Below are 26933 nucleotides of genomic sequence, written 5' to 3' on the forward strand. Positions count from 1 at the left end.
TGGACAAATTGTTGGAGCTGCGGGCTGACAAGTCCTCAGATCCTGATGGACTTCATCCTAGAGTGTTACATCACTGTTTAAAAATAAGGGGTGGCCCATTTAAGACAGAGATGAGGAGACATTTTTTCTCTGAGGGTTGTGAGTCTTTGGAATTCTCTTCCTCAAAAGGCAGTGGAAACAGAGTCTTTGAATATTTTTAAGGCAGATGTCGATAGATTCTTGAGAAGCAAGGGGGTGGAAGGTTATCGGGGGTAGGCGGGAATGTGGAGTAATCAGTTCAGCCATGGACTTAGTGAATGGAGGAGCAGGCTCAAGGGGCCGAGTGGCCTACTCCTGCTCCTAATTCGTATGTTCGTATGTTCAGATGTAAAATTCTAACAGATTCTGGAATGGTTCCTGCAGATTGGAAGGTCGCAAATGTCACCCCACTATTTAAGAAGGGAGGGAGAGAGAAAACAGGGAATTACAGACCTGTTAGCCTGACATCAGTCATTGGGAAAAGGGTAGAATCTCTTCTAAAGGATGTGATAAATGGACACTTGGATAATAATGATCTGATTGGGCAGAGTCAACATGGATTTATGAATGGGAAATCATGTTTGACGAACCTGCTGGTGTTTTATGATAATGTTACTAACAGAATTGATAAAGGGGAGTCGGTGGACATGGTATACTTGGATTTTCAGAAGGCTTTTGATAAAGTCCCCCACAGGAAGTTGGTTAGTAAAATTAAAGCACCTGGGATAGGAGGTAATATACTGGCATGGATTAAGGGTTGGTTAACAGGCAGAAAACAGAGAGTAGGGATAAATGGGTCATTTTCGGGTTGGCAGGCTGTGACTAGTGGGGTACCGCGGGGATCAGTGCTTGGGCCCCAGCTGTTCGCAATATATATCAATGATTTGGATGTGGGGACCAAATGAAATATTTCCAAGTTCGCGGATGACACAAAACTAGGTGGGAATGTCTGTTGTGAGGAAGGTGCAAAGCGGCTTCAAGGTGATTTGGACAGACTTAGTGAGTGGGCAAGAACGTGGCATATTTTTTTTCGTTCCTGGAATATGGGTGTCATTGGCTAGGCCAGCATTTATTGCCCATCCCTAATTTCACTTGAGAAGGTGGTGGTGAGCTGCCTTCCTGAACCGCTGCAGTCCATGTGGGGTAGGTAGGTAGTGCTGTTAGGAAGGAAGTTCCAGGATTTTGACCCAGCATACAGTGAAGGAACGGCGATATAGTTCCAAGTCAGGATGGTGTGTGACTTGGAGGGGAACTTGCAGGTGGTGGTGTTCCCATGCATCTGCTGCCCTTGTCCTTCTAGTTGGTAGAGGTTGCGGGTTTGGAAGGTGCTGTCGAAGGAGCCTTGGTGCATTGCTGCAGTGCATCTTGTAGATGGTACACACTGCTGCCACTGTGCGTCGGTGGTGGAGGGAGTGAATGTTTGTGAATGGGGTGCCAATCAAGCGGGCTGCTTTGTCCTGGATGGTGTCGAGTTTCTTGCGTGTTGTTGGATCTGCACCCATCCAGGCAAGTGGAGAGTATTCCATCACACTCTTGACTTGTGCCTTGTTGATGGTGGACAGGCTTTGGGGAGTCAGGAGGTGGGTTACTCGCCGCAGGATTCCTAGCCTCTGACCTGCTCTTGTAGCCACAGTATTTATATGGCTACTCCAGGATGTTGATAGTGGGGGAATCAGCGATGGTAATGCCATTGAATGTCAAGGGGAGATGGTTAGATTCTCTCTTGTTGGAGATGGTCATTGCCTGGCACTTGTGGGGCGTGAATGTTACTTGTCAGTTATCAGCCCAAGCCTGGATATTGTCCAGGTCTTGCTGCATTTCTACATGGGCTGCTTCAGTATCTGAGGAGTTGCAAATGGTACTGAACATTGTGCAATTGTCAGCGAATATCCCCACTTCTGACCTTATGATTGAAGGAAGGTCACTGATGAAGCAGCTGAAGATGGTTGGGCCCAGGACACTACCCTGAGAAACTCCTGCAGTGATGTCCTGGAGTTCAGATGATTGACCTCCAACAACCACAGCCATCTTCCTTTGCGCTAGGTATGACTCCAGCCAGCGGAGGGTTTTCCCCCTGATTCCCATTTACCTTAGTTTTGCGAGGGCTCCTTGATGCCATACTTGGTCAAATGCTGCCTTGATGTCAAGGGCAGTCACTCTCACCTCACCTCTTGAGTTCAGCTCTTTTATCCATGTTTGAACCAAGGCTGTAATGAGGTCAGGAGCTGAGTGGCCCTGGCAGAACCCAAACTGAGCATCACTGAGCAGGTTATTGCTAAGCAAGTGCCGCTTGATGGCACTGTTGATGACACCTTCCATCACTCTACTGATGATAGAGAGTAGACTGATGGGGCGGTAATTGGCCAGGTTGGATTTGTCCTGCTTTTTGTGTACAGGACATACCTGGGCAATTTTCCACATTGCCGGGTAGATGCCAGTGTTGTAGCTGTACTGGAACAGCTTGACTAGGGGCGCGGCAAGTTCTGGAGCACAGGTCTTCAGTACTATTGCCGGAATATTGTCAGGGACCATAGCCTTTGCAGTATCCAGTGCCTTCAGTCATTTCTTGATATCACGCGGAGTGAATCGAATTGGCTGAAGTCTGGCATTTGTGATTCTGGGGACTTCAGGAGGGGGCAGAGATGGATCATCAACTCAGCACATCTGGCTGAAGATTGTTACAAATGCTTCAGCCTTATCTTTCGCACTGCTGTGCTGGGCTCCCACATCATTGAGGATGGGGATATTTGTGGAGCCACCTCCTCCAGTTAGTTGTTTAATTGTCCACCACCATTCACGGCTGGATGTGGCAGGACTGCAGAGCTTAGATCTGATCCGTTGGTTATGGGATCGCTTCGCTCTGTCTATCGCATGCTGCTTATGCAGTTTGGCATACAAAAGGTCCTGGGTTGTAGCTACCAGGTTGACACTTCATTTTGAGGTATGTCTGGTGTTGCTCCTGACATGCCCTCCTGCATTCTTCATTGAATTGATGGTAATGGTAGAGTGGGGGATATGCCAGGCCATGAGGTTACAGATTGTGGTTGAGTACAATTCTGCTGCTGCTGATGGCCCACAGCGCCTCATGAATGCCCAGATTTGAGTTGGCATATCTGTTCAAAATCTATCCCATTTAGCACGGTGATAGTGCCACACAACACGATGGAGGGTATCCTCAATGTGAAGACTGGACTTTGTCTCCCCAGGGACTGTGCGGTGGTCACTCCTACCAATACTGTCATGGACAGATGCATCTGCGGCAGGCAGATTGGTGAGGACGAGGTCAAGTATGTTTTCCCCTCTTTTTGGTTCCCCCACCACCTGCCGCAGACCCAGTCTAACAGCTATGTCCTTTCGGACTCGGCCAGCTCGGTCAGTAGTGGTGCTACCGAGCCACTCTTGGTGATGGACATTGTAGTCCCCACCCAGAGTACATTCTGCGCCCTTGCCACCCTCAGTGCTTCCTCCAAGTGGTGTTCAACATAGAGTACTGACTCATCAGCTGAGGGAGGGCGGTAGGTGGTAATCAGCAGGAGGTTTCCTTGTCCATGTTTGACCTGATGCCATGAGACTTCATGGGATCCGGAGTCGATGTTGAGGACTTTCAGGGCAACTCCCTCCCTACTCTATACCACTGTGCCACCACCTCTGCTGGGTCTGGCCTGCCGATGGGACAGGACATACCCGGGGATGATGATGGCAGTGTCTGGGACATTGTCTGTAAGGTATGATTCCGTGAGTATGACTATGTCAGGCTGTTGCTTGACTAGTCTGTGGGACAGCTCTCCCAACTTTGACACAAGTAAGTAAGCTCGTAAGGAGAACTTTGCAGGGTTGACAGGGCTGAGTTTGCCGTTGTCGTTTCCAGTGCCTGGGTCTGTCCGCTTTCATTCCCTATTGACTTTGTAGCGGTTAGATACAACTGAGTAGCTTGCTCAGCTGTTTCAGAGAGCCGTTAAGAGTCAACCACATTGCTGTGGGTCTGGAGTCACAAGTAGGCCCGACCAGGTAAGGACGGCAGATTTCCCTCACGAAAGGACGTTAGTGAACCAGATGGGTTTTGATACCAAGCGATGATAATTTCATTGCACTATTAGTGAGACTAGTTTCCAATTCCGCCCCCCCACCCCCCCCACCCACCACCCCCCGCCACCTTAACTACTGGGTAACCTTCACAGGGGCGGTGATGACATAGTGACGATGTCACTCGACTAGTAATCCAGAGAGCCAGGCTAATGCTCTGGGGACATGGGTTCGAATCCCACCACGGCAGATGGTGAAATTTGAATTCAATTAATAAATCTGGAATTAAAAGCTCGTCTGACGGTGACCATTGTCGATTGTTGTTAAAAACCCACCTGGTCCACAATTGTCCTTACCTGGTCTGGCCTACATGTGACTCCAGACCCACAGCAAATGTGGTTGACTCTTAACTGCCCCTCTGAAATGCCCTAGTAAGCCACTCAGATCATGGGCAATAAATGGCCTCGCCAGTGATGCCCACATCGGACAAACGAATAAAAATAGATGAGGGGAGTGCAGTTGATGTGGTCTACATGGATTGGAGCAAGGCTTTTGACCAAGGTCCCACCTGGCAGATCGGTTAAAAAAATAAAATCCCATGGGATCCAGGGAAATGCGGCAAGTTGGATACAAAATTGGCTCAGTGGCAGGGAACAAAGGGTAATTGTTGACGGGTGTTTTAGCGACTGGAGGGCTGTTTCCAGTGGCGTTCCGCAGGACTCAGTACTGGGTCCCCTGCTTTTTGTGGTGTATATTCACGATTTGGACGTAATTGTAGGGGGCATGATCAAGAAGTCTGCAGAGGACACAAAGATTGGCCGGGTGGTAGATAGTGAGGAGGATAGCTGTCGGCTGCAGAAAGATATCGAAGGTCTGGTCAGATGGGCAGAAAAGTGGCAAATGGAATTTAACCTGGAGAAGTGTGAGGTGATGCATTTGGGGAGGTCAAACAAGGCAAAGGAATACACGATTAATGGGAAAATACTGAGAGGTGTAGAGGAAGTGAGGGACCTCGGAGTGAATGTCCACAGATCACTGAAGGTAGCAGGACAGGTTGATAAGGTGGTTAAGAAGGCAAATGGAATCCTTTCCTTTATTAGCCGAGGTATAGAATACAAGAGTAGGGAGGTTATGCTGGAACTGTATAAATCATTGGTTAGGCCACAACTTGAGTACTGTGTGCAGTTCTGGTCACCTCATTACAGAAAGGATGTAATTGCATGAGAGAGGGTACAGAGGAGATTTACGAGGATGTTGCCAGGACTGGAAAAATGCAGCTATGAGGAAAGATTGGATAGGCTGGGGTTGTTCTCCTTGGAACACAGAAGGCTGTGGGGAGATCTGATTGAAATGTACAAAATGTTGAGGGGCCTGGATAGAGTGGATGTGAAGGGGCCTATTCACCTTAGCAGAGAGGTCAGTGACGAGGGGGCATAGATTTAAAGTGGTTGGTAGAAAGATTAGAGGGGAGATGAGGAAACACCTTTTCATCCAGAGGGTGGTGGTGGTCTGGAACGCATTGCCTGAAAGGGTAGTTGAGGCAGAAACCCTCAACTCATTCGAAAGGAGTCTGGATGTGCATCTCAAGTGCTGTAATCTGCAGAGTTACGGATGAAATGCTGGTAGGTGGGATTAGAATGTGTGGATCGTTTTTCGGCCGGCACAGACACGACGGGCCGAGTGGCCTCTTTCTGTGCCGTAAACCTTCTATGATTCTAAATAAGATGAGGACACCTGTTGGCAGAGTATTTCAAACAGATTTTATTCATATCAAACATACTGAAAATATTAAAAGGCACCGTCGTCCGAGACACTTCGATACTTGCTGAGACCCCATTATCGTTTATCTTATAATTTATAATTATGAATATATTATCGATTATTATATAATTATATTATAATAATTTATAATTTATTCATTATCCTCTTTATCTTAGTTATAGTTATGCAGGTCTTTGGAATTCTGTTCCACAAAAGGCGGTGGAAGCAGAGTCTTTGATTATTTATAAAGCAGAGGTTGATACATTCTTGATCAACAAGGAGGTGGAAGGTTATTGGGGGTAGGTGGAAATGTGTAGTGATCAGTTCAGCCATGAACTTATTGAATGGCGGAGCAGCCTCGAAGGGCTGAATGGCCTACTCCTGTTCCTAATTCGTACGTTCGTAGATCAGTTCCTTTGTTAACCCTCAACTCTCCAACCTGCTCGCCATTTTCATCCATTTACATAAAACCGAAATTTGATTTTTGTTTTTGTTTCGTAATCTTGGAGAATAGATTGAAAGCCTCTTGCTTGTCCGATAATCTTGTCCTCCTTGCCATGTTTGAACGCCGGATATCCAGACTGATACATCCCAACCAGGTCTCCTTCGGAGCTAATGACCGGGGAACCCGACGATCCGTGTTGGAATGATGTCCAATAAGTAATGATGGTGGGAGAGTAAGAGCTTCGGAAGCTTTCTTCACTGAAACGGTGCATGCAAGTTAATGCAGCTGCCATCTCTCCACACACCATTCCATCGCAGTCCGGGTTACAGCGGGCAAACTTCAGGAAATCATCAAATATGCCTTTACGCTGCTCCGCTGGGACAATTGGGCAAATCTCGTACCGTTTCTCTTCCCCGCCTGGGTAACCTACGATATGAACTTGCCCGTCATTGGGCTTCCTGATGTTTGGCCGCCAAAGACCCGGGGGCAATCGCAATTGGCCGCAATGCACTGTGAACACAGCGTAGTCAAGTTCGGGTGAGAATGCAATGACTGAATCGATCCTGAAAGGGTCTCTCGTCAGAGACGGATTATCAAAACAGACCCATAATTCTTTCAGCGATGGGCAACCAATGATGACATGGTAACAAGTCAGAAGACATTGGCCGTCAAGTACAAAGCAGGTTCCCCTGCCGACAATTTGATCCTTTTCACAATAATATATCAATCCAATAGAGTTGGAAATCTTTTGAATTGATATATTAGTGGGAATAAGCTGGATGTCAGAATCAAGCCCATTATACTCAACTTCCATATCTTCTATCTGTGGCGGAAGAGAACAAGATTGATTTAAAAAATACCCGTTGTTAACCCTCACCATTGACCATCACCATTATAGCTTACTGTAAAAATTCAGCAAGAATGGGAAGTGGGAGGTGAACTTATCCCTTCGGGACACGGATATTCACTCGGGTCTGAATCCCACTCGCTGGGTTGGCCACAGGTCACCTCCCCTACCTTAGCCCAATGTCCCATTCTTCAACTGGTAGCAAAAGTAAGGAGATTTGCACCTCACCCCCTCCCCCAACCCTGCAAAAAGCGCTCGGACAAACATGCATCCACCTGCTCGTATTATGGTTGCGGTGTTTACGAAATTATTATGTGACCAGGCTGACATCAGCGGATACAAGGCATAAATTAATCATTGGCAATAAAGCGCTTTATCATGTGGAGAGGTGGCTAAATCCGCAACATCAAGCGCCGTTCTCTCATCCCACGTGTTTCTCCGCAAGGAGTTCTCCTTCATTCCTTGTCTTGTGAATGTGGTTTAGTTGGCTCCGAAACGAGTTCTTCCTCGGCTTGCACAATTATTTTGGGCGTGGGCATGACCTATAAAAGAAGAATGAAAATAATCGTAGAGAGATTAAATCTTACCTGATCGGTAGCCATTATCCTCATACGCAAAAAGAACGTTTGCGGGAGAGGTGTGGCCTGTGGCGTTGGGCATGCGCCACACGGCGAAGACAGGTCCATCCACACTGTCAACTCTGGACCCCATAGCCAGGGGAAACATCCTTCCTGCATCTACCCTGTCTATCCCTGGAAGAATTTTGTAGGTTTCCATGAGGTCGCCCCTCATTCTTCTAAACTCCAGAGAATACTGGCCCAGTTTCCCCAATCTCTCTTCATAGGACAATCCCACCATCACAGGGATCAATCTGGTGAACTTTCACCCTACTCCCTCGATAGCAAGTATATCCTTCCTCAGATAAGGAGATCAGGACTGCCCACAATATTCCAGGTATAGCCTCACCAATGCTCTATACAATTGAAGCAAGACTTCACTACTCCTGTACTCAAATCCTCTTGCGATAACGACTAACGTACTATTTGCCTTCCTAATTGCTTGCTGCACCTGCATGTTAGCTTTCAGTCATTTATGAACAAGGACACCCAGGTTCCTTCGTACATCAACAATCTCTCACCAGTTAAGAAATACTCTGCACCTCCGTTCCTCCTACACCTCACGCTTATCCACATTATATTCCATCTGCTATGTTCTTGCCCACTCACTTAGCCTGTCCAAATCCCCCGAAGCCTCTTTGCATCCACCTCACAACTCAAATTCCCACCAAGTTTTGTGTCATCCGTGAACTTGGAAAATTACAATTGGTCTCCACATCCAAATCATTGATATAGATTGTGAACAGCTGTAGCCCCAGCACTGATCCCTGCGGTACCCCACTAGTCACAGCCTGCCAACCTGAGAATGACCCGTTTATTCCTACTCTCTGTTTTCTGTCACTGTTGCTTCTTGTGCCAATCACCTTAAATCAGTGTCCTCTGGTTCCGGATCCTTCCGCCAATGGGAATGGTTTCTCCTGATCTACTCTGTCCAGACCCCACCTCGTGATTTTGAACACCTGGATCAAATCTCCTCTCAACCTTCTCTTCTCCAAGAAAACAGTCGTAACTCCTCTGGTCTACCTTCATACCTGAAGTTCTTCATCGCTGGCACCATTCTCGTGAATCGTTTCTGCACTCTCTCCAATGCCCTCACATCTTTCCTCAGGTGCGGTGCCCAGAACTGGACACAATACTCCAGCTGAGGCTGAACTAGTGTCTGATACAAGTTCAACATCACCTCCTTGCTCTTATACTCTATGCCCCTATTAATAACACCCGGGATACTGTCTGCTTTATTAACCACTCTCTCTCGACCTGTCCTGCCAACCTCAATGACTTATGCACATATATACCCAGGTTCTTCTGCTCCTGCACCCCCTTTAGAATTATACCCTTTATTCTATATTGTCTCTCCATGTTCTTCCTACCAAAATGAATCACTTCACATTTCTCTGCATTGAACTTCATCTGCTACCTGTTTGCCCATTCCACCAACTTGTCTATGTCCTTTTGAAGTTCTACACTATCGTCCTCACAGTTCACAATGCTTCCAAGTTTCGTATCATCTGCAAACTTTGAAATTATGCCCTGTACACCAAGGTCTAGGTCATTAATCTAGATCAGGAAGATATAATATAATATATATTCCCCACCACACTGACACAAATCTTTGAAGATAACAGGACTAGTTGAGAAGGCTGTTTTAAAAAAAAAAGCATCTGGGATCCTTGGTTTCAATAGTGTAGGCAACGCATCAATGTTAAAACCTTATGAAACACCGGGCTGGGCCCCAGCGGGAGTATTGAGTCCAATTCTGGGCAAAGCACTTTCGGAAGGATGTCAAGGGTGCGGGAGGAGATTGACCTGAATGGTCGCAGGGATGAGGGACTTCATTTACTGTGGAGAGACTGGAGAAGCTGGGATTGTTCTCCTTACAGCAGAGAAGGTTAAGAGGAGATTTAATCGAGGCGTTCAGAATCAGGAAGGGTTTTGACAGAGTAAATAAGGCAGGACGGCCGGTAACCAGAGGGACACAGATTTCAGATAAGGGAGAATTGGAGGAATACTGGAAGGGGAGGAATTTGCAGGAATATGGGGGAAAGGTGTTGGTGGTCGTGGAACGAATTGAATCACTTATTCATAGGGCTGGCACAGATGCGATGGGCTGAATGGTCTCCGTCTGTGCTGTATCATTCTAACTGCTGTATGTACAGAGTGATAAAGTTTATTTATCAATTCTGACATAAAACACAGCAAATTCTGGAAATAGTCGAACTGTTCATGGACCTGAACCGTTAACTCTGTTTCTCTCTCTGTTTCCAGACCTGCTGAGCAGTTCCAGCATTTGCATGGTTTAGTTTTGTTATTAATAATTCCCCTGGAGGGCCACACACTCCCTCTGGCGTTCCTGGAGGAGTCAGGCAACAGGGAAACAAACGTATGGAGATTCTTGTCTCCCCCGCACCCTCCTCGCCAACAATGGCGCCCACAGTCCCTCCCGTTGCCATGGGTCGGCCGCCATCTTTGTGCGGGGCAAGGACACTAAAAGCGAAAAGGAAGCCAAACCCCAGTAGCGGAACAGAATTAAACAGGCCCCGTTCGCAATGAAGAAAAGAGTGGATCATTTTAAATCCGGGTTGAAACAATCAATTGTTTCTGGTTGCTGGGAAACGGTTGCAGCTGCTCTGCCCCTCACAAAGATGGCCGGAGCTCTCTGCCCACAAAAACAGTTTAAATAAAGTTTTTTTTTTGGGTCTCAAACTGGGCAGCAATAATGTTATTTCTTTTGCAAAACATTGGGAAGCAAAATCCTACAGCTTGTGGCCTGGTTTGGGAATTGTAATCTCACCCTGGTGTGAAAAATAAATAGTAATGTTCAGGGTATGACATTTTATTTGGTTGTTGAAATGTTCTTTATTGTTCCAGTGCTGAAGGACATCCCCACGTGACCATTCACCATGGTGGCCAATGCTGATTGGGGGAATTCCTGGAGATTTCATCAAAGGAGGTTGGACCACTTGACAGCGGATCATGTGACAGCGGATCATGTGACACTGGATCACTGCCACTGACCATGTGACATCTCATTGTGTGACATCAGCCCGCGTGACGTCTGACCATGTGGCGAGTGGTCCCGTGACATCGTACGGCGTGACACTGGGTCGCATGACAGCAGACCCCGTGACTTCTGACCATGTGACAGCGGACCAGGTGACATAGGGTCGTATGTTATCAGATGATGCCGTGTTCAGACCATGTGACGTCGATCACGGGACCTCGCAATGCGTGCTGGTGGATCATGTGACATCTGATTGCAAGATATCCGAACGTGTGTCATCCACAAGCGCCAGCGCCGCTATCCGGTAATGGCTGGACCTCAGTTCGCTGCAGCCAAGCCCGGCTGGACATATTCTTGTCCAGACACTGCCACGTGCCCTACACCCCCACCGCGCCCCGCTGCAACGCTCCAACCATCAGTCACCCTGTCAGGGTAATGTAGAGGGAGCTCTACACTGTATCTAACCCGTACTGTACCTGTCCTGGGAGCACTCGATACTGACACTGGGTATAAAGTGGGGAGGACACACTGTCAGGGTAATGTAGAGGGAGCTCTACACTGTATCTAACCCGTACTGTACCTGTCCTGGGAGCACTCGATGCTGACACTGGGTATAAAGTGGGGAGGACACACTGTCAGGGTAATGTAGAGGGAGCTCTACACTGTATCTAACCCGTACTGTACCTGTCCTGGGAGCACTCGATACTGACACTGGGTATAAAGTGGGGGACACACTATCAGGGTAATGTAGAGGGAGCTCTACACTGTATCTAACCCGTACTGTACCTGTCCTGGGAGCACTCGATACTGACACTGGGTATAAAGTGGGGAGGACACACCGTCAGGGTAATGTAGAGGGAGCTCTACACTGTATCTAACCCGTACTGTACCTGCCCTGGGAGCACTCGATGCTGACACTGGGTATAAAGTGGGGAGGACACACTGTCAGGGTAATGTAGAGGGAACTCTACACTGTATCTAACCCGTACTGTACCTGTCCTGGGAGCACTCGATGCTGACACTGGGTATAAAGTGGGGAGGACACACCGTCAGGGTAATGTAGAGAGAGCTCTACACTGTATCTAACCCGTACTGTACCTGTCCTGGGAGCACTCAATACTGACACTGGGTATAAAGTGGGGAGGACACACCGTCAGGGTAATGTAGAGGGAGCTCTACACTGTATCTAACCCGTACTGTACCTGTCCTGGGAGCACTCGATGCTGACACTGGGTATAAAGTGGGGAGGACACACTGTCAGGGTAATGTAGAGGGAGCTCTACACTGTATCTAACCCCGTACTGTACCTGTCCTGGGAGCACTCGATGCTGACACTGGGTATAAAGTGGGGAGGACACACTGTCAGGGTAATGTAGAGGGAGCTCTACACTGTATCTAACCCATTCTTTTTTTCGTCTTTTTTTTTTCAAGGTGGCCTTTATACCCCAGGCCCCTTTTATATATTTTATGTCGAGGGGGCCTTTATTCCTCAGGCCCCCTTTATAAACATACTTATATTTTTTAAAATAACTTTATTAAGACCAGAAATAAACAAAACTCAAATTAAAATGCCATTCTCGGCGTCGACAATGCACTCCAGTCCCTGCGGTGCCCACCGGTCGCGGAAGGCCTCAAGCGTACCGGCAGACACCGCATGCTCCTTCTCCAGGGACACCCGGGCGCGAACGTAACCGCGGAGAGGGGCAGGCAATCGGGGAGGACGGAACCACCGACGGCCCGCAACCTGGACCTGCAGAAAGTACAGGTGGCCTGGGAGTCCGTGAACCTACTTAAAAGCCTATTGCACGGGACTGCTCTGTGCAGCACCCTCCACCCCATTCCCCGATGTAAAGGGGGAAGACTCCCGCGTAGAGAGACCTCCATCGGGGTTTCCCCTCGCCGCCAGATGGCAACGCGGACCGCCAGGGCGTGTCCGGCCGGCCGACGAGGGCGAGGAAGTGGAGAGTGTGCAGGAGCAGCCCGTACAGGAAACCCCTCCGCGCCGATTGGAATGGCACGGAGGGCATTTCCGAGAGGCGGCTCGGGTTGTGCGGGACCAGCTCCCGAGGAGGGTTTCGGGGCCTGGGTCCGATGAGCAGTTCCGGCCGAGCGGGGGTCAGCTCGGCCGGGATCGCTCCGCACTCCCGAGCCTCCTCGCCACCCGCAGTGAGGGGCGTCCCGGGGGTTTCGGCTACTCCTCCGCCCGCTGGACCGTCCCCGGAGTCGGCCGCCCGGACAGCTGAGGCGCTCTCGTCCGCCGGCGGGGGAGCGCCCTGACTGGAGGCGACCATGTTCCAGACTCGGAATAGATCCCGGTAAAAGACAGGCAACTCACTCAAAGAGGCGCGGCTAACGGACTCCACCGGGAGCTGCGTGTCGTCTTGAAGGCAGTGACACCGGCGGAAAAAATACGTCGCCAGCGCACACCATCTGGGAGGACGCTCGACGTACAGGTATCTCTGCAGGGTCCGAAGGCGGAGAGTCGCAGCCTGGGTGCGGACGCACGCCAGCGACTGACCGCCCTCCTCGATCGGGAGACTCAGGACCGCGGCAGAGACCCAGCATTTCCTCTTGCCCCAGAAGAAATCGACGAGTTTCTTCTGGATCTTGGTGGCAAATACAGGGGGCGGGGCCAAAGTGACCAACCGGTACCACAGCATGGAGGCCACCAGTTGGTTTATGACCAACGCTCGGCCCCTGTCGGAAAGCACTCGGAGCAGTCCTGTCCAGCGCCCCAGCCGAGCGGTGACTTTCGCCTCCAACTCCTGCCAGTTTGCCGGCCAGGCTTCCTCAGGGTAATGTAGAGGGAGCTCTACACTGTATCTAACCCGTACTGTACCTGTCCTGGGAGCACTCGATGCTGACACTGGGTATAAAGTGGGGGGGACACACTGTCAGGGTAATGTAGAGGGAGCTCTACACTGTATCTAACCTGTACTGTACCTGTCCTGGGAGCACTCGATGCTGACACTGGGTATAAAGTGGGGGGGGGACACACTGTCAGGGTAATGTAGAGGGAGCTCTACACTGTATCTAACCCGTACTGTACCTGTCCTGGGAGCACTCGATGCTGACACTGGGTATAAAGTGGGGAGGGGACACACCGTCAGGGTAATGTAGAGGGAGCTCTACACTGTATCTAACCCGTACTGTACCTGTCCTGGGAGCACTCGATGTTGACACTGGGTATAAAGTTGGGGGGGACACACCGTCAGGGTAATGTAGAGGGAGCTCTACACTGTATCTAACCCGTACTGTACCTGTCCTGGGAGCACTCGATGCTGACACTGGGTATAAAGTGGGGGGGGGGGACACACTGTCAGGGTAATGTAGAGGGAGCTCTACACTGTATCTAACCCGTACTGTACCTGTCCTGGGAGCACTCGATGTTGACACTGGGTATAAAGTTGGGGGGGACACACTGTCAGAGTAATGTAGAGGGAGCTCTACACTGTATCTAACCCGTACTGTACCTGTCCTGGGAGCACTCGATGCTGACACTGGGTATAAAGTGGGGGGGGGGACACACTGTCAGGGTAATGTAGAGGGAGCTCTACACTGTATCTAACCCGTACTGTACCTGTCCTGGGAGCACTCGATGCTGACACTGGGTATAAAGTGGGGGGGACACACTGTCAGGGTAATGTAGAGGGAGCTCTACACTGTATCTAACCCGTACTGTACCTGTCCTGGGAGCACTCGATGCTGACACTGGGTATAAAGTGGGGGGGACACACCGTCAGGGTAATGTAGAGGGAGCGCGACACTGTATCTAACCCGTACTGTATCTGCGGAAGTGCTCGAAATAAAGAGTGACACAGGATTTATTATTGTATAGAAATTTTATTTTCCCTTTGAAAAGAATGCTGATAAACAATAGGGGCTTCGCTCAGTTATTACTGTCTCCTGGAATCAGGTGTCTGATGGTAGGACAGATACTATCGCCAGTAAACCAGTCACTGGTATCAGAATCCAAAACTCGCTCAATTTTTTGGTCACATTCCAGTTGTTTTAAAAAAAAGGCCTGAGATGAAGATTTCTACAAAAAATAACAATCTCGCCACACTGTTGTGGTGCGACGTTAAACCGAGGCTCCCCCCCTTCCCCTCCCCCTCCCCCACCCTGTCTGCCCCCTTGGCAGCTTTTTGGAGAAGAGCCAGGGGGTAGAGGGCGTGTCCCCCTGGTGTCCAGAGACCACAATATTTATCCCTTAACCCACATCACCAAAATACCCCACAATATCTGCTCATTAATCCCATGTCGTCTTCGTGGGGTCTTGCTGTGCTTAAATTAGCTGCCACATTTCCCTGCAACATTTTTGTAAACAAGATGTCCTTCATTGGCCAAGAAGGGGTTGACACATCCCGAGGTCAAGAAAAGTGCTCAATAAAAGACGTGTTATCAACTGCGGGTCCTTCATAACCCACTGGGTTGGAGCAGCAGAGAGGTTATGTTAAACTTGTATTTATCCTTGGTCAGTTCCAGTCTCCATATCACACAGGGAGTTACTGTGCACAGTTCCAGTCTCCATATCACACTGGGAGTTACTGTGCACAGTTCCAGTCTCCATATCACACTGGGAGTTACTGTGCACAGTTCCGGTCTCCATATCACACTGGGAGTTACTGTGCACAGTTCCAGTCTCCAGAACACACTGGGAGTTACTGTGCACAGTTCCAGTCTCCAGAACACACTGGGAGTTACTGTGCACAGTTCCAGTCTCCAGAACACACTGGGAGTTACTGTGTACAGCTCCGGTCTCCATATCACACTGGGAGTTACTGTGCACAGTCCCGGTCTCCATATCACACAGGGAGTTACTGTGTACAGTTCTGGTCTCCATATCACTCTGGGAGTTACTGTGCACAGTTCCAGTCTCCATATCACACTGGGAGTTACTGTGCACAGTCCCGGTCTCCATATCACACTGGGAGTTACTGTGCACAGTTCCAGTCTCCATATCACACAGGGAGTTACTGTGCACAGTCCCAGTCTCCATATCACACTGGGAGTTACTGTGTACAGTTCCCGTCTCCATATCACACTGGGAGTTACTGTGCACAGTTCCAGTCTCCATATCACACTGGGAGTTACTGTGGACAGTTCTGGTCTCCATATCACAACGGGAGTTACTGTGCACAGTTCTGGTCTCCATAGCACACTGGGAGTTACTGTGTACAGTCTGGTCTCCATAGCACACTGGGAGTTACTGTGTACAGTCTGGTCTCCATAGCACACTGGAAGTTACTGTGTACAGTCTGGTCTCCATATCACACTGGAAGTTACTGTGTACAGTTCCGGTCTCCATATCACACTGGGAGTTACTGTGCACAGTTCCGGTCTCCATATCACACTGGGAGTTACTGTACACAGTTCCGGTCTCCATATCACACTGGGAGTTGCTGTGCACAGATCTGGTCTCCATATCACACTGGGAGTTACTGTGCACAGTTCTGGTCTCCATATCACACTGGGAGTTACTGTGCACAGTTCTGGTCTCCATATCACACTGGGAGTTACTGTGCACAGTTCCGGTCTCCATATCACACTGGGAGTTACTGTGTACAGTTCCGGTCTCCATATCACACTGGGTGTTGCTGTGCACAGCTCCGGTCTCCATATCACACTGGGAGTTACAGTGTACAGTTCCCGTCTCCATATCACACTGGGAGTTACTGTACACAGTTCTGGTCTCCATATCACACTGGGGTTACTGTGTACAGTTCTGGTCTCCATATCACACTGGGAGTTACAGTGTACAGTTCCGGTCTCCATATCACACTGGGAGTTACTGTGCACAGTTCTGGTCTCCATATCACACTGGGAGTTACTGTGCACAGTTCCGGTCTCCATATCACACTGGGAGTTACTGTGTACAGTTCTGACTCCATATCACTGGGAGTTACTGTGTACAGTTCTGGTCTCCCTATCACACTGGGAGTTACTGTGTACAGTTCCGGTCTCCATATCACACTGGGAGTTGCTGTGCACAGTTCTGGTCTCCATATCACACTGGGAGTTACTGTGTACAGTTCTGGTCTCCATATCCCTGTGGGAGTTACTGTGCACAGTTCTGGTTTCCATATCACACTGGGAGTTACTGTGTACAGTTCTGGTCTCCATATCACACTGGGAGTTGCTGTGGACAGTTCCGGTCTCCATATCACACTGGGAGTGACTGTGTACAGTTCTGGTCTCCATATCACACTGGGAGTTACTGTGTACAGTTCTGGTCTCCATATCACACTGGGAGTTGCTGTGCACAGTTCCGGTCTCCATATCACACTGGGAGTTGCTGTGCACAGTTCCGGTCTCCATATCACACTGGGAGTTGCTGTGGACAGTTCCGGTCTCCATATCACACTGGGAGTTACTGTGCACAGCTCCGGTCTCCATATCACACTGGGAGTTGCTGTGGACAGTTCCGGTCTCCATATCACACTGGGAGTGACTGTGTACAGTTCTGGTCTCCATATCACACTGGGAGTTACTGTGTACAGTTCTGGTCTCCATATCACACTGGGAGTTGCTGTGGACAGTTCCGGTCTCCATATCACACTGGGAGTTGCTGTGCACAGTTCCGGTCTCCATATCACACTGGGAGTTGCTGTGGACAGTTCCGGTCTCCATATCACACTGGGAGTTACTGTGCACAGTTCCGGTCTCCATATCACACTGGGAGTTACTGTGTACAGTTCTGGTCTCCATATCACACTGGGAGTTGCTGTGCACAGTTCCGGTCTCCATATCACACTGGGAGTTGCTGTGCACAGTTCTGGCCTGTCTCCTATCGAAAGGATATAGAGGCACTGGGAATCTGCAACGATGATTTATGAGGATGATACCAGAACTGGGAGGATATACTTATCACAAAAGGCTGAACAGGCTAGATCACCTGATCACCCGAGGTCTTTAACATAATAAAAGGGTTCGATAGGGTAGACGACGAGAGATCTGTCTAGTTGAGTAGGGGGGGAGACCAGAACGAGGGCCCATCAAGATAAGATCGTCACTAATTTCCCGATGGGGCATTCAGGAGAAACTCCTTTCCCCGGAGAGTGGTGAGAATGTGGAACTCGCTCACACAGGGAGCGGTTGAGGTGGACAGTGTCGATGTATTTAAGAGGGAAGCTGGATAAAGGGAGAAAGGAATAGAAGGATATGGTGATGGGGGTAGGAGGAGGCTGGTGTGGAGCAGAAACACTTGCACGGACCCGAAGGGCCGAATGGCCTGTTTCTGCACTGCGACTGAATGGGCTGCTTCTGCACTCGGTGACACAGGGACCGGTTCATAACAAGTTTGGTGAACCATCATTTTGACTCGTTGCGAGCTGCATGTCGCAGAGTCATCTCGCCATATTTGGCACAGAATGAGGCCATTCACTCCATCCAATCCATTCTGGCTCTCTGAAGCACAATCCAGCCAGTCCCAGTCTCCCCCCGCTCTATCCCCTTGGCCCTGCAGGTTTATTCCCCTCAGGTGCCCATCCAATTTCCTTCTGAAATCATTCGCCATCTCTGCTTCCATCACCCTCATAGGCAGTGAGTTCCAGGTCATTACCACTCGCTGTGTAAAAGAGTTCTTCCTCACATCCCACCCCACCCCCAACTTCCCCCACATCTCTTGCCCAAAACCTTCTCTCTGTGTCCCCTAGTCCTTGCACCATCAGCTAATGGGAACAGATTTTCCTTGTTTAACTTCTAATCTCTGCAGGGACTGCAGTACTCACTACCCATTGGGTACAGGTTTCCTTTAATACTTTTCCCTTTTATGAAGAGGACTGTTGCATCTGTGGGCCCCACGCTTAAAAGGGAAATGCATTCCTTCGAGAACCAGTGCGACGCTGCTTCTCACTGTGGTACCCACTCCAGCTGCCTTAAAAGGGAAATACTTTAAAGGGAATCGTGCAATACTGATTGCCGCTTTAAGAGGTAATAATGAGACTCACCAGGAAGCGGTCAGGGGGAGGGGTGGAAGGGAAGGGAAAGGAGGAGAGAGGAGGAGGGAGAGGGAGGAAGAAGGGAAAGAAAAAAAGTGCAGAGAAGGGATGAGAGGGGGAGGGGGAGGGAGACAGGGGAGGAGGTGAGAAGGAGGGAGGGAGGGGTGAGGAGGCAGAGGAGGGGGAGGGGGAGAGGGAGAGGGAGGGAAAGGGGAGGGAGAGAAGCAGAGAGGGGGGGGGGAGAAGGTGGAGGAGAAGAGAGCGAGGAGGAAGGAGAACTATTTGTATTGAGTGACCCCCTGGTTTAAAACTGAAGCTAAAGGCTGAACACTGGTCAGTAACTTCTCATTGACCTTGTCTTCTGACGGAAACATCCCAGAGCTGGACCCTGTCCTCCCCCCGTTGCCTGGGAAACAGCAGCGTTTGCAACTGGTCACTTTGCTCTGAACTAAACAGCAACCCGCCACCAATCCCAGACAAGTGTCCAGCTCAGATATCCGTGTCGCTCGCCGGTCGATTGTCCATCTCTCCCAGGCCCTGCACTTCGACTCGGGGGGGCTTCACCGCGCCTCTCCGCCGGGTTTCCCTTCGGACCTGCAGGTAGACGTTGATGGGATGGACGTAGGCCAGGGTTACCAGGACGATGAAGCCAATGTTCATCTGCGTCAGGAGACAAGAGAGAGAGAGAGGAAGTTGGTATTCAGGCAAGGCGGGATCTCAAGCTTTGTCAGGACCTGGGTGTGGGGGTTTCAGGTCACAGGGAGGCAGGGACTCCTGCGACACGCTGATACTCACATACATGGGATCGTCCTGCAAAGGTCCCTTGATCAGTGCAAAGCAAGGGTATTGAAGCAGGGAGACAACTGCCGAGAGAGCCATCAACATCCCATAGACCTTTCCAAAATGGCAGGGAGGGAACCTGCAAGGAACAAGGGGAGAGAGGAAGAGAAAGTTCAGGGAATTACAAAGAGTTTACGTTACAGAAGCAGGCCATTCCGCCCATCTGCTCTGTGCTGGTGTCTCTGCTCCACACCAGCCTCCTCCCACCACCCCCTCTCCATCTCACCCCCATCACCACATTATTCTATTCCTTTCTCCCTCGTGTCTTTCCCCAGCTTCCCCCTTAAATATATCGACACTGTTCACCTCAACCACTCCCTGTGGGAGTGAGCTCCACATTCTCACCACTCTCCGGGGAAAGGAGTTTCTCCTGAATTCCCCTTCGGATTTATTAGTGACTGTTTTATATTGATGGGCCCCTCGTTCTGGTCTCCCCCACACCAGTGGAAACATCTCACTGATGTCACAGTGTGTGTGTGTGTGCGGGGGCGTGTGTTTGATGTGTGGAGAGGGGGACTGAAGGACTGTGTGTGGAGAGAGGGAGAGGGAGTGCGGAGAGAGAGGGAGTGTGGAGAGAGAGGGAGTGTGGCGAGAGAGAGGGAATGTGGAGAGAAAGAGAGAGTGTGGAGAGAGAGAGAGAGTGTGGAGAGAGAGAGGGAATGTGGAGAGAAAGAGGGAGTGTGGAGAGAGAGAGGGAGTGTGGAGAGAGAGAGGGAGTGTGGAGAGAGAGAGAGGGAGTGTGGAGAGAGAGAGAGAGGGAGTGTGGAGAGAGAGAGAGAGGGAGTGTGGAGAGAGAGAGAGGGGGAGTGTGGAGAGAGAGAGAGGGAGTGTGGAGAGAGAGGGAGTGTGGAGAGAGAGGGAGTGTGGCGAGAGAGAGGGAATGTGGAGAGAAAGAGAGAGTGTGGAGAGAGAGAGAGGGAGTGTGGAGAGAGAGAGAGAGTGTGGAGAGAGAGAGGGAGTGTGGAGAGAGAGGGAGTGTGGCGAGAGAGAGGGAATGTGGAGAGAAAGAGGGAGTGTGGAGAGACAGAGGGAGTGTGGAGAGAGAGAGGGAGTGTGGAGAGAGAGAGAGGGAGTGTGGAGAGAGAGAGAGAGGGAGTGTGGAGAGAGAGAGAGGGGGAGTGTGGAGAGAGAGAGAGGGAGTGTGGAGAGAGAGAGAGGGAGTGTGGAGAGAGAGGGAGTGTGGAGAGAGAGGGAGTGTGGAGAGAGAGAGAGGAAGTGTGGAGAGAGAGAGGGAGTGTGGAGAGAGAGAGGGAGTGTGGAGAGAGAGGGAGTGTGGCGAGAGAGAGGGAATGTGGAGAGAAAGAGGGAGTGTGGAGAGAGAGAGAGGGAGTGTGGAGAGAGAGGGAGTGTGGAGAGAGTGAGAGGGAGTGTGGAGAGAGAGAGAGAGGGAGTGTGGAGAGAGAGAGAGGGAGTGTGGAGAGAGAGAGAGGGAGTGTGGAGAGAGAGAGAGGGATTAGATTAGATTAGATTAGAGATACAGCACTGAAACAGGCCCTTCGGCCCACCGAGTCTGTGCCGAACATCAACCACCCATTTATACTAATCCTATATTCCTACCAAACATCCCCACCTGTCCCTATATTGCCCTACCACCTACCTATACTAGTGACAATTTATAACGGCCAATTTACCTGTCAACCTGCAAGTCTTTTGGCTTGTGGGAGGAAACCGGAGCACCCGGAGAAAACCCACACAGACACAGGGAGAACTTGCAAACTCCACACAGGCAGTACCCGGAATCGAACCCGGGTCCCTGGAGCTGTGAGGCTGCAGTGCTAACCACTGCGCCACTGTGCTGTCCCAGGGAGTGTGGAGAGAGAGAGGGAGTGTGGAGAGAGAGGGAGTGTGGCGAGAGAGAGGGAATGTGGAGAGAAAGAGGGAGTGTGGAGAGAGAGAGGGAGTGTGGAGAGAGAGAGAGAGGGAGTGTGGAGAGAGAGAGAGGGAGTGTGGAGAGAAAGAGAGAGGGAGTGTGGAGAGAGAGAGAGAGGGAGTGTGGAGAGAGAGAGAGGGAGTGTGGAGAGAGAGAGGGAGTGTGGAGAGAGAGGGAGTGTGGAGAGAGAGAGAGGGAGTGTGGAGAGAGAGAGAAGGAGTGTGGAGAGAGAGAGGGAGTGTGGAGAGAGAGAGGGAATGTGGAGAGACAGGGAGTGTGGCGAGAGAGAGGGAGTGTGGAGTGAAAGAGGGAGTGTGGAGAGAGAGAGGGAGCGTGGAGAGAGAGAGAGGGAGTGTGGAGAGAGAGAGAGAGTGTGGAGAGAGAGAGAGGGAGTGTGGAGAGAGAGGGAGTGTGGAGAGAGAGAGGGAGTGTGGAGAGAGGGAGTGTGGCGAGAGAGAGGGAGTGTGGAGTGAAAGAGGGAGTGTGGAGAGAAAGAGGGAGTGTGGAGAGAGAGAGAGGGAGTGTGGACAGAAAGAGAGAGGGAGTGAGGAGAGAGAGTGTGGAGAGAGAGGGAGTGTGGAAAGAAAGAGAGAGGGAGTGAGGAGAGAGAGGGAGGGAGTGTGGAGAGAGAGGGAGTGTGGAGAGAGAGAGTGTGGAGAGAGAGAGTGTGGAGAGAGAGAGTGCAGAGAGAGAGAGAGTGCAGAGAGAGAGAGAATGCGGAGAGAGAGAGAATGCGGAGAGAGAGAGTGCGGAGAGAGAGAGAGTGCGGAGAGAGAGAGAGTGCGGAGAGAGAGAGAGTGCGGAGAGAGAGAGAGAGAGAGTGCGGAGAGAGAGAGAGTGTGTGGAGAGAGAGAGGGAGTGCGGAGAGAAAGAGGGAGTGCGGAGAGAGAGGGAGTGTAGAGTGAGCGAAGGAGTGTGGAGAGAGAGAGAGGGAGTGTGGAGAGAGAGAGGGAGTGTGGAGAGAGAGAGAGGGAGTGTGGAGAGAGAGAGAGAGGGAGTGTGGAGAGAGAGAGAGGGGGAGTGTGGAGAGAGAGAGAGGGAGTGTGGCGAGAGAGAGAGGGAGTGTGGAGAGAGAGGGAGTGTGGAGAGAGAGGGAGTGTGGAGAGAGAGAGAGGAAGTGTGGAGAGAGAGAGGGAGTGTGGAGAGAGAGAGGGAGTGTGGAGAGAGAGGGAGTGTGGCGAGAGAGAGGGAATGTGGAGAGAAAGAGGGAGAGTGGAGAGAGAGAGAGGGAGTGTGGAGAGAGAGGGAGTGTGGAGAGAGAGAGAGGGAGTGTGGAGAGAGAGAGAGAGGGAGTGTGGAGAGAGAGAGAGGGAGTGTGGAGAGAGAGAGAGGGAGTGTGGAGAGAGAGAGAGGGAGTGTGGAGAGAGAGAGGGAGTGTGGAGAGAGAGGGAGTGTGGCGAGAGAGAGGGAATGTGGAGAGAAAGAGGGAGTGTGGAGAGAGAGAGGGAGTGTGGAGAGAGAGAGAGGGAGTGTGGAGAGAGAGAGAGGGAGTGTGGAGAGAGAGAGAGAGGGAGTGTGGAGAGAGAGAGAGAGGGAGTGTGGAGAGAGAGAGAGGGAGTGTGGAGAGAGAGAGGGAGTGTGGAGAGAGAGGGAGTGTGGAGAGAGAGAGAGGGAGTGTGGAGAGAGAGAGAAGGAGTGTGGAGAGAGAGAGAGGGAGTGTGGAGAGAGAGGGATTGTGGAGAGAGAGGGAGTGTGGAGAGAGAGAGGGAGTGTGGAGAGAGAGAGGGAATGTGGAGAGACAGGGAGTGTGGCGAGAGAGAGGGAGTGTGGAGTGAAAGAGGGAGTGTGGAGAGAGAGAGGGAGTGTGGAGAGAGAGAGAGAGGGTGTGGAGAGAGAGAGAGAGGGAGTGTGGAGAGAGAGAGAGGGAGTGTGGAGAGAGAGGGAGTGTGGAGAGAGAGAGGGAGTGTGGAGAGAGGGAGTGTGGCGAGAGAGAGGGAGTGTGGAGTGAAAGAGGGAGTGTGGAAAGAAAGAGGGAGTGTGGAGAGAGAGAGAGGGAGTGTGGACAGAAAGAGAGAGGGAGTGAGGAGAGAGAGTGTGGAGAGAGAGGGAGTGTGGAAAGAAAGAGAGAGGGAGTGAGGAGAGAGAGGGAGGGAGTGTGGAGAGAGAGGGAGTGTGGAGAGAGAGAGTGTGGAGAGAGAGAGTGTGGAGAGAGAGAGTGCAGAGAGAGAGAGAGTGCAGAGAGAGAGAGAATGCGGAGAGAGAGAGAATGCGGAGAGAGAGAGTGCGGAGAGAGAGAGAGTGCGGAGAGAGAGAGAGAGAGTGCGGAGAGAGAGAGAGTGTGTGGAGAGAGAGAGGGAGTGCGGAGAGAAAGAGAGAGTGCGGAGAGAGAGGGAGTGTAGAGTGAGCGAAGGAGTGTGGAGAGAGAGAGAGGGAGTGTGGAGAGAGAGAGAGAGCACGCGGGCAGAGAGAGGGGGAGTGCGATCAGAGCGAGCACGCGGGCAGAGAGAGGGGGAGTGCGGGGCAGAGAGAAGGCGCACGTGCAGATTACGAGGATGCTCTTGTGTCTGAATGGACCCCGAGGGGTGAGATCCGTCTTAGGGAATGCCTCATGTTTAACTGTTCTGGAACTAAATTATACCGGGCACTGCGTTGAACAGCTGTGTCAAACCGATATCTCCGGTTTCTGCCTGGCCCACCCAGACAAGCTTCTACCGGCAGTCTTCGAATGCCAGATGCAATGGTAGACGAAGCCAGCTGCCTTACCCAATGGCAGTAAATGCGGCGTGTCCCCCGTACAGGAAGGAGCGGTTGATGACCTGCAGCACAAAGGTCAGGTACTGGACTTGCAGAACGGGGATCGCGGCGCAGAGTGAGAAGAGGACGCACTGAGTGACGGTGATGGCGAGAGACAGCACCGCCGATTTCATGTCCGCCAGTCGCTGGGTGCCAGTGGATTCTGAGGGAGAAAACCAGCAAGAGGAGGAATTTTTAAAAAACCAAAAAAAAAACCAATGACACTCGCTCCGGGCTCGGTCATCTCTGAGAAAACCGTCCTGGATTCTGACCCATCCCAGCCAGAGCCTCTGTGTCTCTCAATCTAGCACTGATTCACCCAGTTTAATCTTCTGTGTTTAGGACCGTGTCCTTGCATCACTGATCAGAAACAATCGAAGTTTATCAGACTGCCTCAATTTCCTGATCGTTGTGTTTCCTCAGGCAAGTCCTGAACCTTCAAAGATATATTCCAACAAATACATTTCCGAGATTTCTCCTTCGGGCAGCTTGTTGCCAACTGATTAGATTTCTCTGCCCGATGCCCAGCGCTACCTTCTCATTAGGTTTCCTGTTAACGGTCAGTTCCACAGTGCGTCTAAACTGGGCAATACCACCACAATGTAGAGGGAAAAAACTGCATTTCAAAGAGGAATCAGTTTCGCTGTAAGATTTGGAGGCCGTCAGACAGTCTGGTTAAGATTGGCGTTTTAAGGAAAGTGTTAACAACAGCCTGCAGTCCTGGTGTCTCCCTCCTTTTCGCTGTTCATCTGTCTTAGTCGATCTCCTTCTCAGTGTCTCTCTCCCGGTCTGTCGAAGATGACCTCGACAGCCTAATCCTGCTCCTTACCTTAACTGGTTCAGACAGATTGAATTATCTCCCTCAATGAGTGGATGATTTTCAGCCCTGACACCAGTGATTGGGAGGGATCTGAGTGTTCACACTTGGATTAACGGACACTAGGAGGGAGCGGAGTGTTCACACCTGGATTACCGGACACTGGGAGGGAGCGGAGTGTTCACACCTGGATTACCGGACACTGGGAGGGAGCTGAGTGTTCACACCTGGATTACCGGAGACTGGGAGGGAGCGGAGTGTTCACACCTGGATTACCATAGACTGGGAGGGAGTGGAGTGTTCACACCTGGATTACCGGACACTAGGAGGGAGCGGAGTGTTCACACCTGGATTACCGGACACTGGGAGGGAGCGGAGTGTTCACACCTGGATTACCAGACACTGGGAGGGAGCTGAGTGTTCACACCTGGATTACCGGACACTGGGAGGGATCTGAGTGTTCACACTTGGATTAACGGACACTGGGAGGGATCTGAGTGTTCACACTTGGATTAACGGACACTAAGAGGGAGCGGAGTGTTCACACCTGGATTAACGGACACTAAGAGGGAGCGGAGTGTTCACACCTGGATTACCATAGACTGGGAGGGAGTGGAGTGTTCACACCTGGATTACCGGACACTAGGAGGGAGCGGAGTGTTCACACCTGGATTACCGGACACTGGGAGGGAGCGGAGTGTTCACACCTGGATTACCAGACACTGGGAGGGAGCTGAGTGTTCACACCTGGATTACCGGACACTGGGAGGGAGCGGAGTGTTCACACCTGGATTACCGGACACTGGGAGGGAGCGGAGTGTTCACACCTGGATTACCGGACACTGGGAGGGAGCGGAGTGTTCACACCTGGATTACCGGACACTGGGAGGGAGCTGAGTGTTCACACCTGGATTACCGGACACTGGGAGGGAGCGGAGTGTTCACACCTGGATTACCGGACACTGGGAGGGAGCGGAGTGTTCACACCTGGATTACCGGACACTGGGAGGGAGCGGAGTGTTCACACCTGGATTACCGGACACTGGGAGGGAGCTGAGTGTTCACACCTGGATTACCGGACACTGGGAGGGAGCTGAGTGTTCACACCTGGATTACCGGACACTGGGAGGGAGCGGAGTGTTCACACCTGGATTACCGGACACTGGGAGGGAGCGGAGTGTTCACACCTGGATTACCGGACACTAGGAGGGAGCGGAGTGTTCACACCTGGATTACCGGACACTGGGAGGGAGCGGAGTGTTCACACCTGGATTACCGGACACTGGGAGGGAGCGGAGTGTTCACACCTGGATTACCGGACACTGGGAGGGATCTGAGTGTTCACACTTGGATTAACGGACACTAAGAGGGAGCGGAGTGTTCACACCTGGATTAACGGACACTAAGAGGGAGCGGAGTGTTCACACCTGGATTACCATAGACTGGGAGGGAGTGGAGTGTTCACACCTGGATTACCGGACACTAGGAGGGAGCGGAGTGTTCACACCTGGATTACCGGACACTGGGAGGGAGCGGAGTGTTCACACCTGGATTACCGGACACTGGGAGGGAGCGGAGTGTTCACACCTGGATTACCGGACACTGGGAGGGAGCTGAGTGTTCACACCTGGATTAACGGACACTAAGAGGGAGCGGAGTGTTCACACCTGGATTACCATAGACTGGGAGGGAGTGGAGTGTTCACACCTGGATTACCGGACACTAGGAGGGAGCGGAGTGTTCACACCTGGATTACCGGACACTGGGAGGGAGCGGAGTGTTCACACCTGGATTACCAGACACTGGGAGGGAGCTGAGTGTTCACACCTGGATTACCGGACACTGGGAGGGAGCGGAGTGTTCACACCTGGATTACCGGACACTGGGAGGGAGCGGAGTGTTCACACCTGGATTACCGGACACTGGGAGGGAGCGGAGTGTTCACACCTGGATTACCGGACACTGGGAGGGAGCTGAGTGTTCACACCTGGATTACCGGACACTGGGAGGGAGCGGAGTGT

General features: G+C 51.2%; 1 protein-coding gene across 1 annotated transcript in view; it reads right to left on the bottom strand.

Annotated features, from left to right (window-relative positions):
* Positions 1-14535: 14535 nt before the first annotated feature.
* LOC137385079 (equilibrative nucleobase transporter 1-like) overlaps positions 14536-26933 on the bottom strand; it is a 97261-nt gene continuing 84863 nt past the window's right edge. Inside the window, exons 7-9 of the mRNA XM_068059823.1 lie at positions 24066-24258; positions 19448-19571; positions 14536-19312 (exon numbers count right to left, since the gene is read on the bottom strand). Of these exons, the coding sequence (XP_067915924.1) occupies positions 19142-19312; positions 19448-19571; positions 24066-24258 (488 nt within the window). The 3' untranslated portion in view covers positions 14536-19141. The remainder of the gene's footprint in view (positions 19313-19447; positions 19572-24065; positions 24259-26933) is intronic.

The sequence above is a fragment of the Heterodontus francisci genome, chromosome 28 (genome assembly GCF_036365525.1).
Source record: "Heterodontus francisci isolate sHetFra1 chromosome 28, sHetFra1.hap1, whole genome shotgun sequence".
In the NCBI taxonomy this organism is placed as follows: domain Eukaryota; kingdom Metazoa; phylum Chordata; class Chondrichthyes; order Heterodontiformes; family Heterodontidae; genus Heterodontus; species Heterodontus francisci.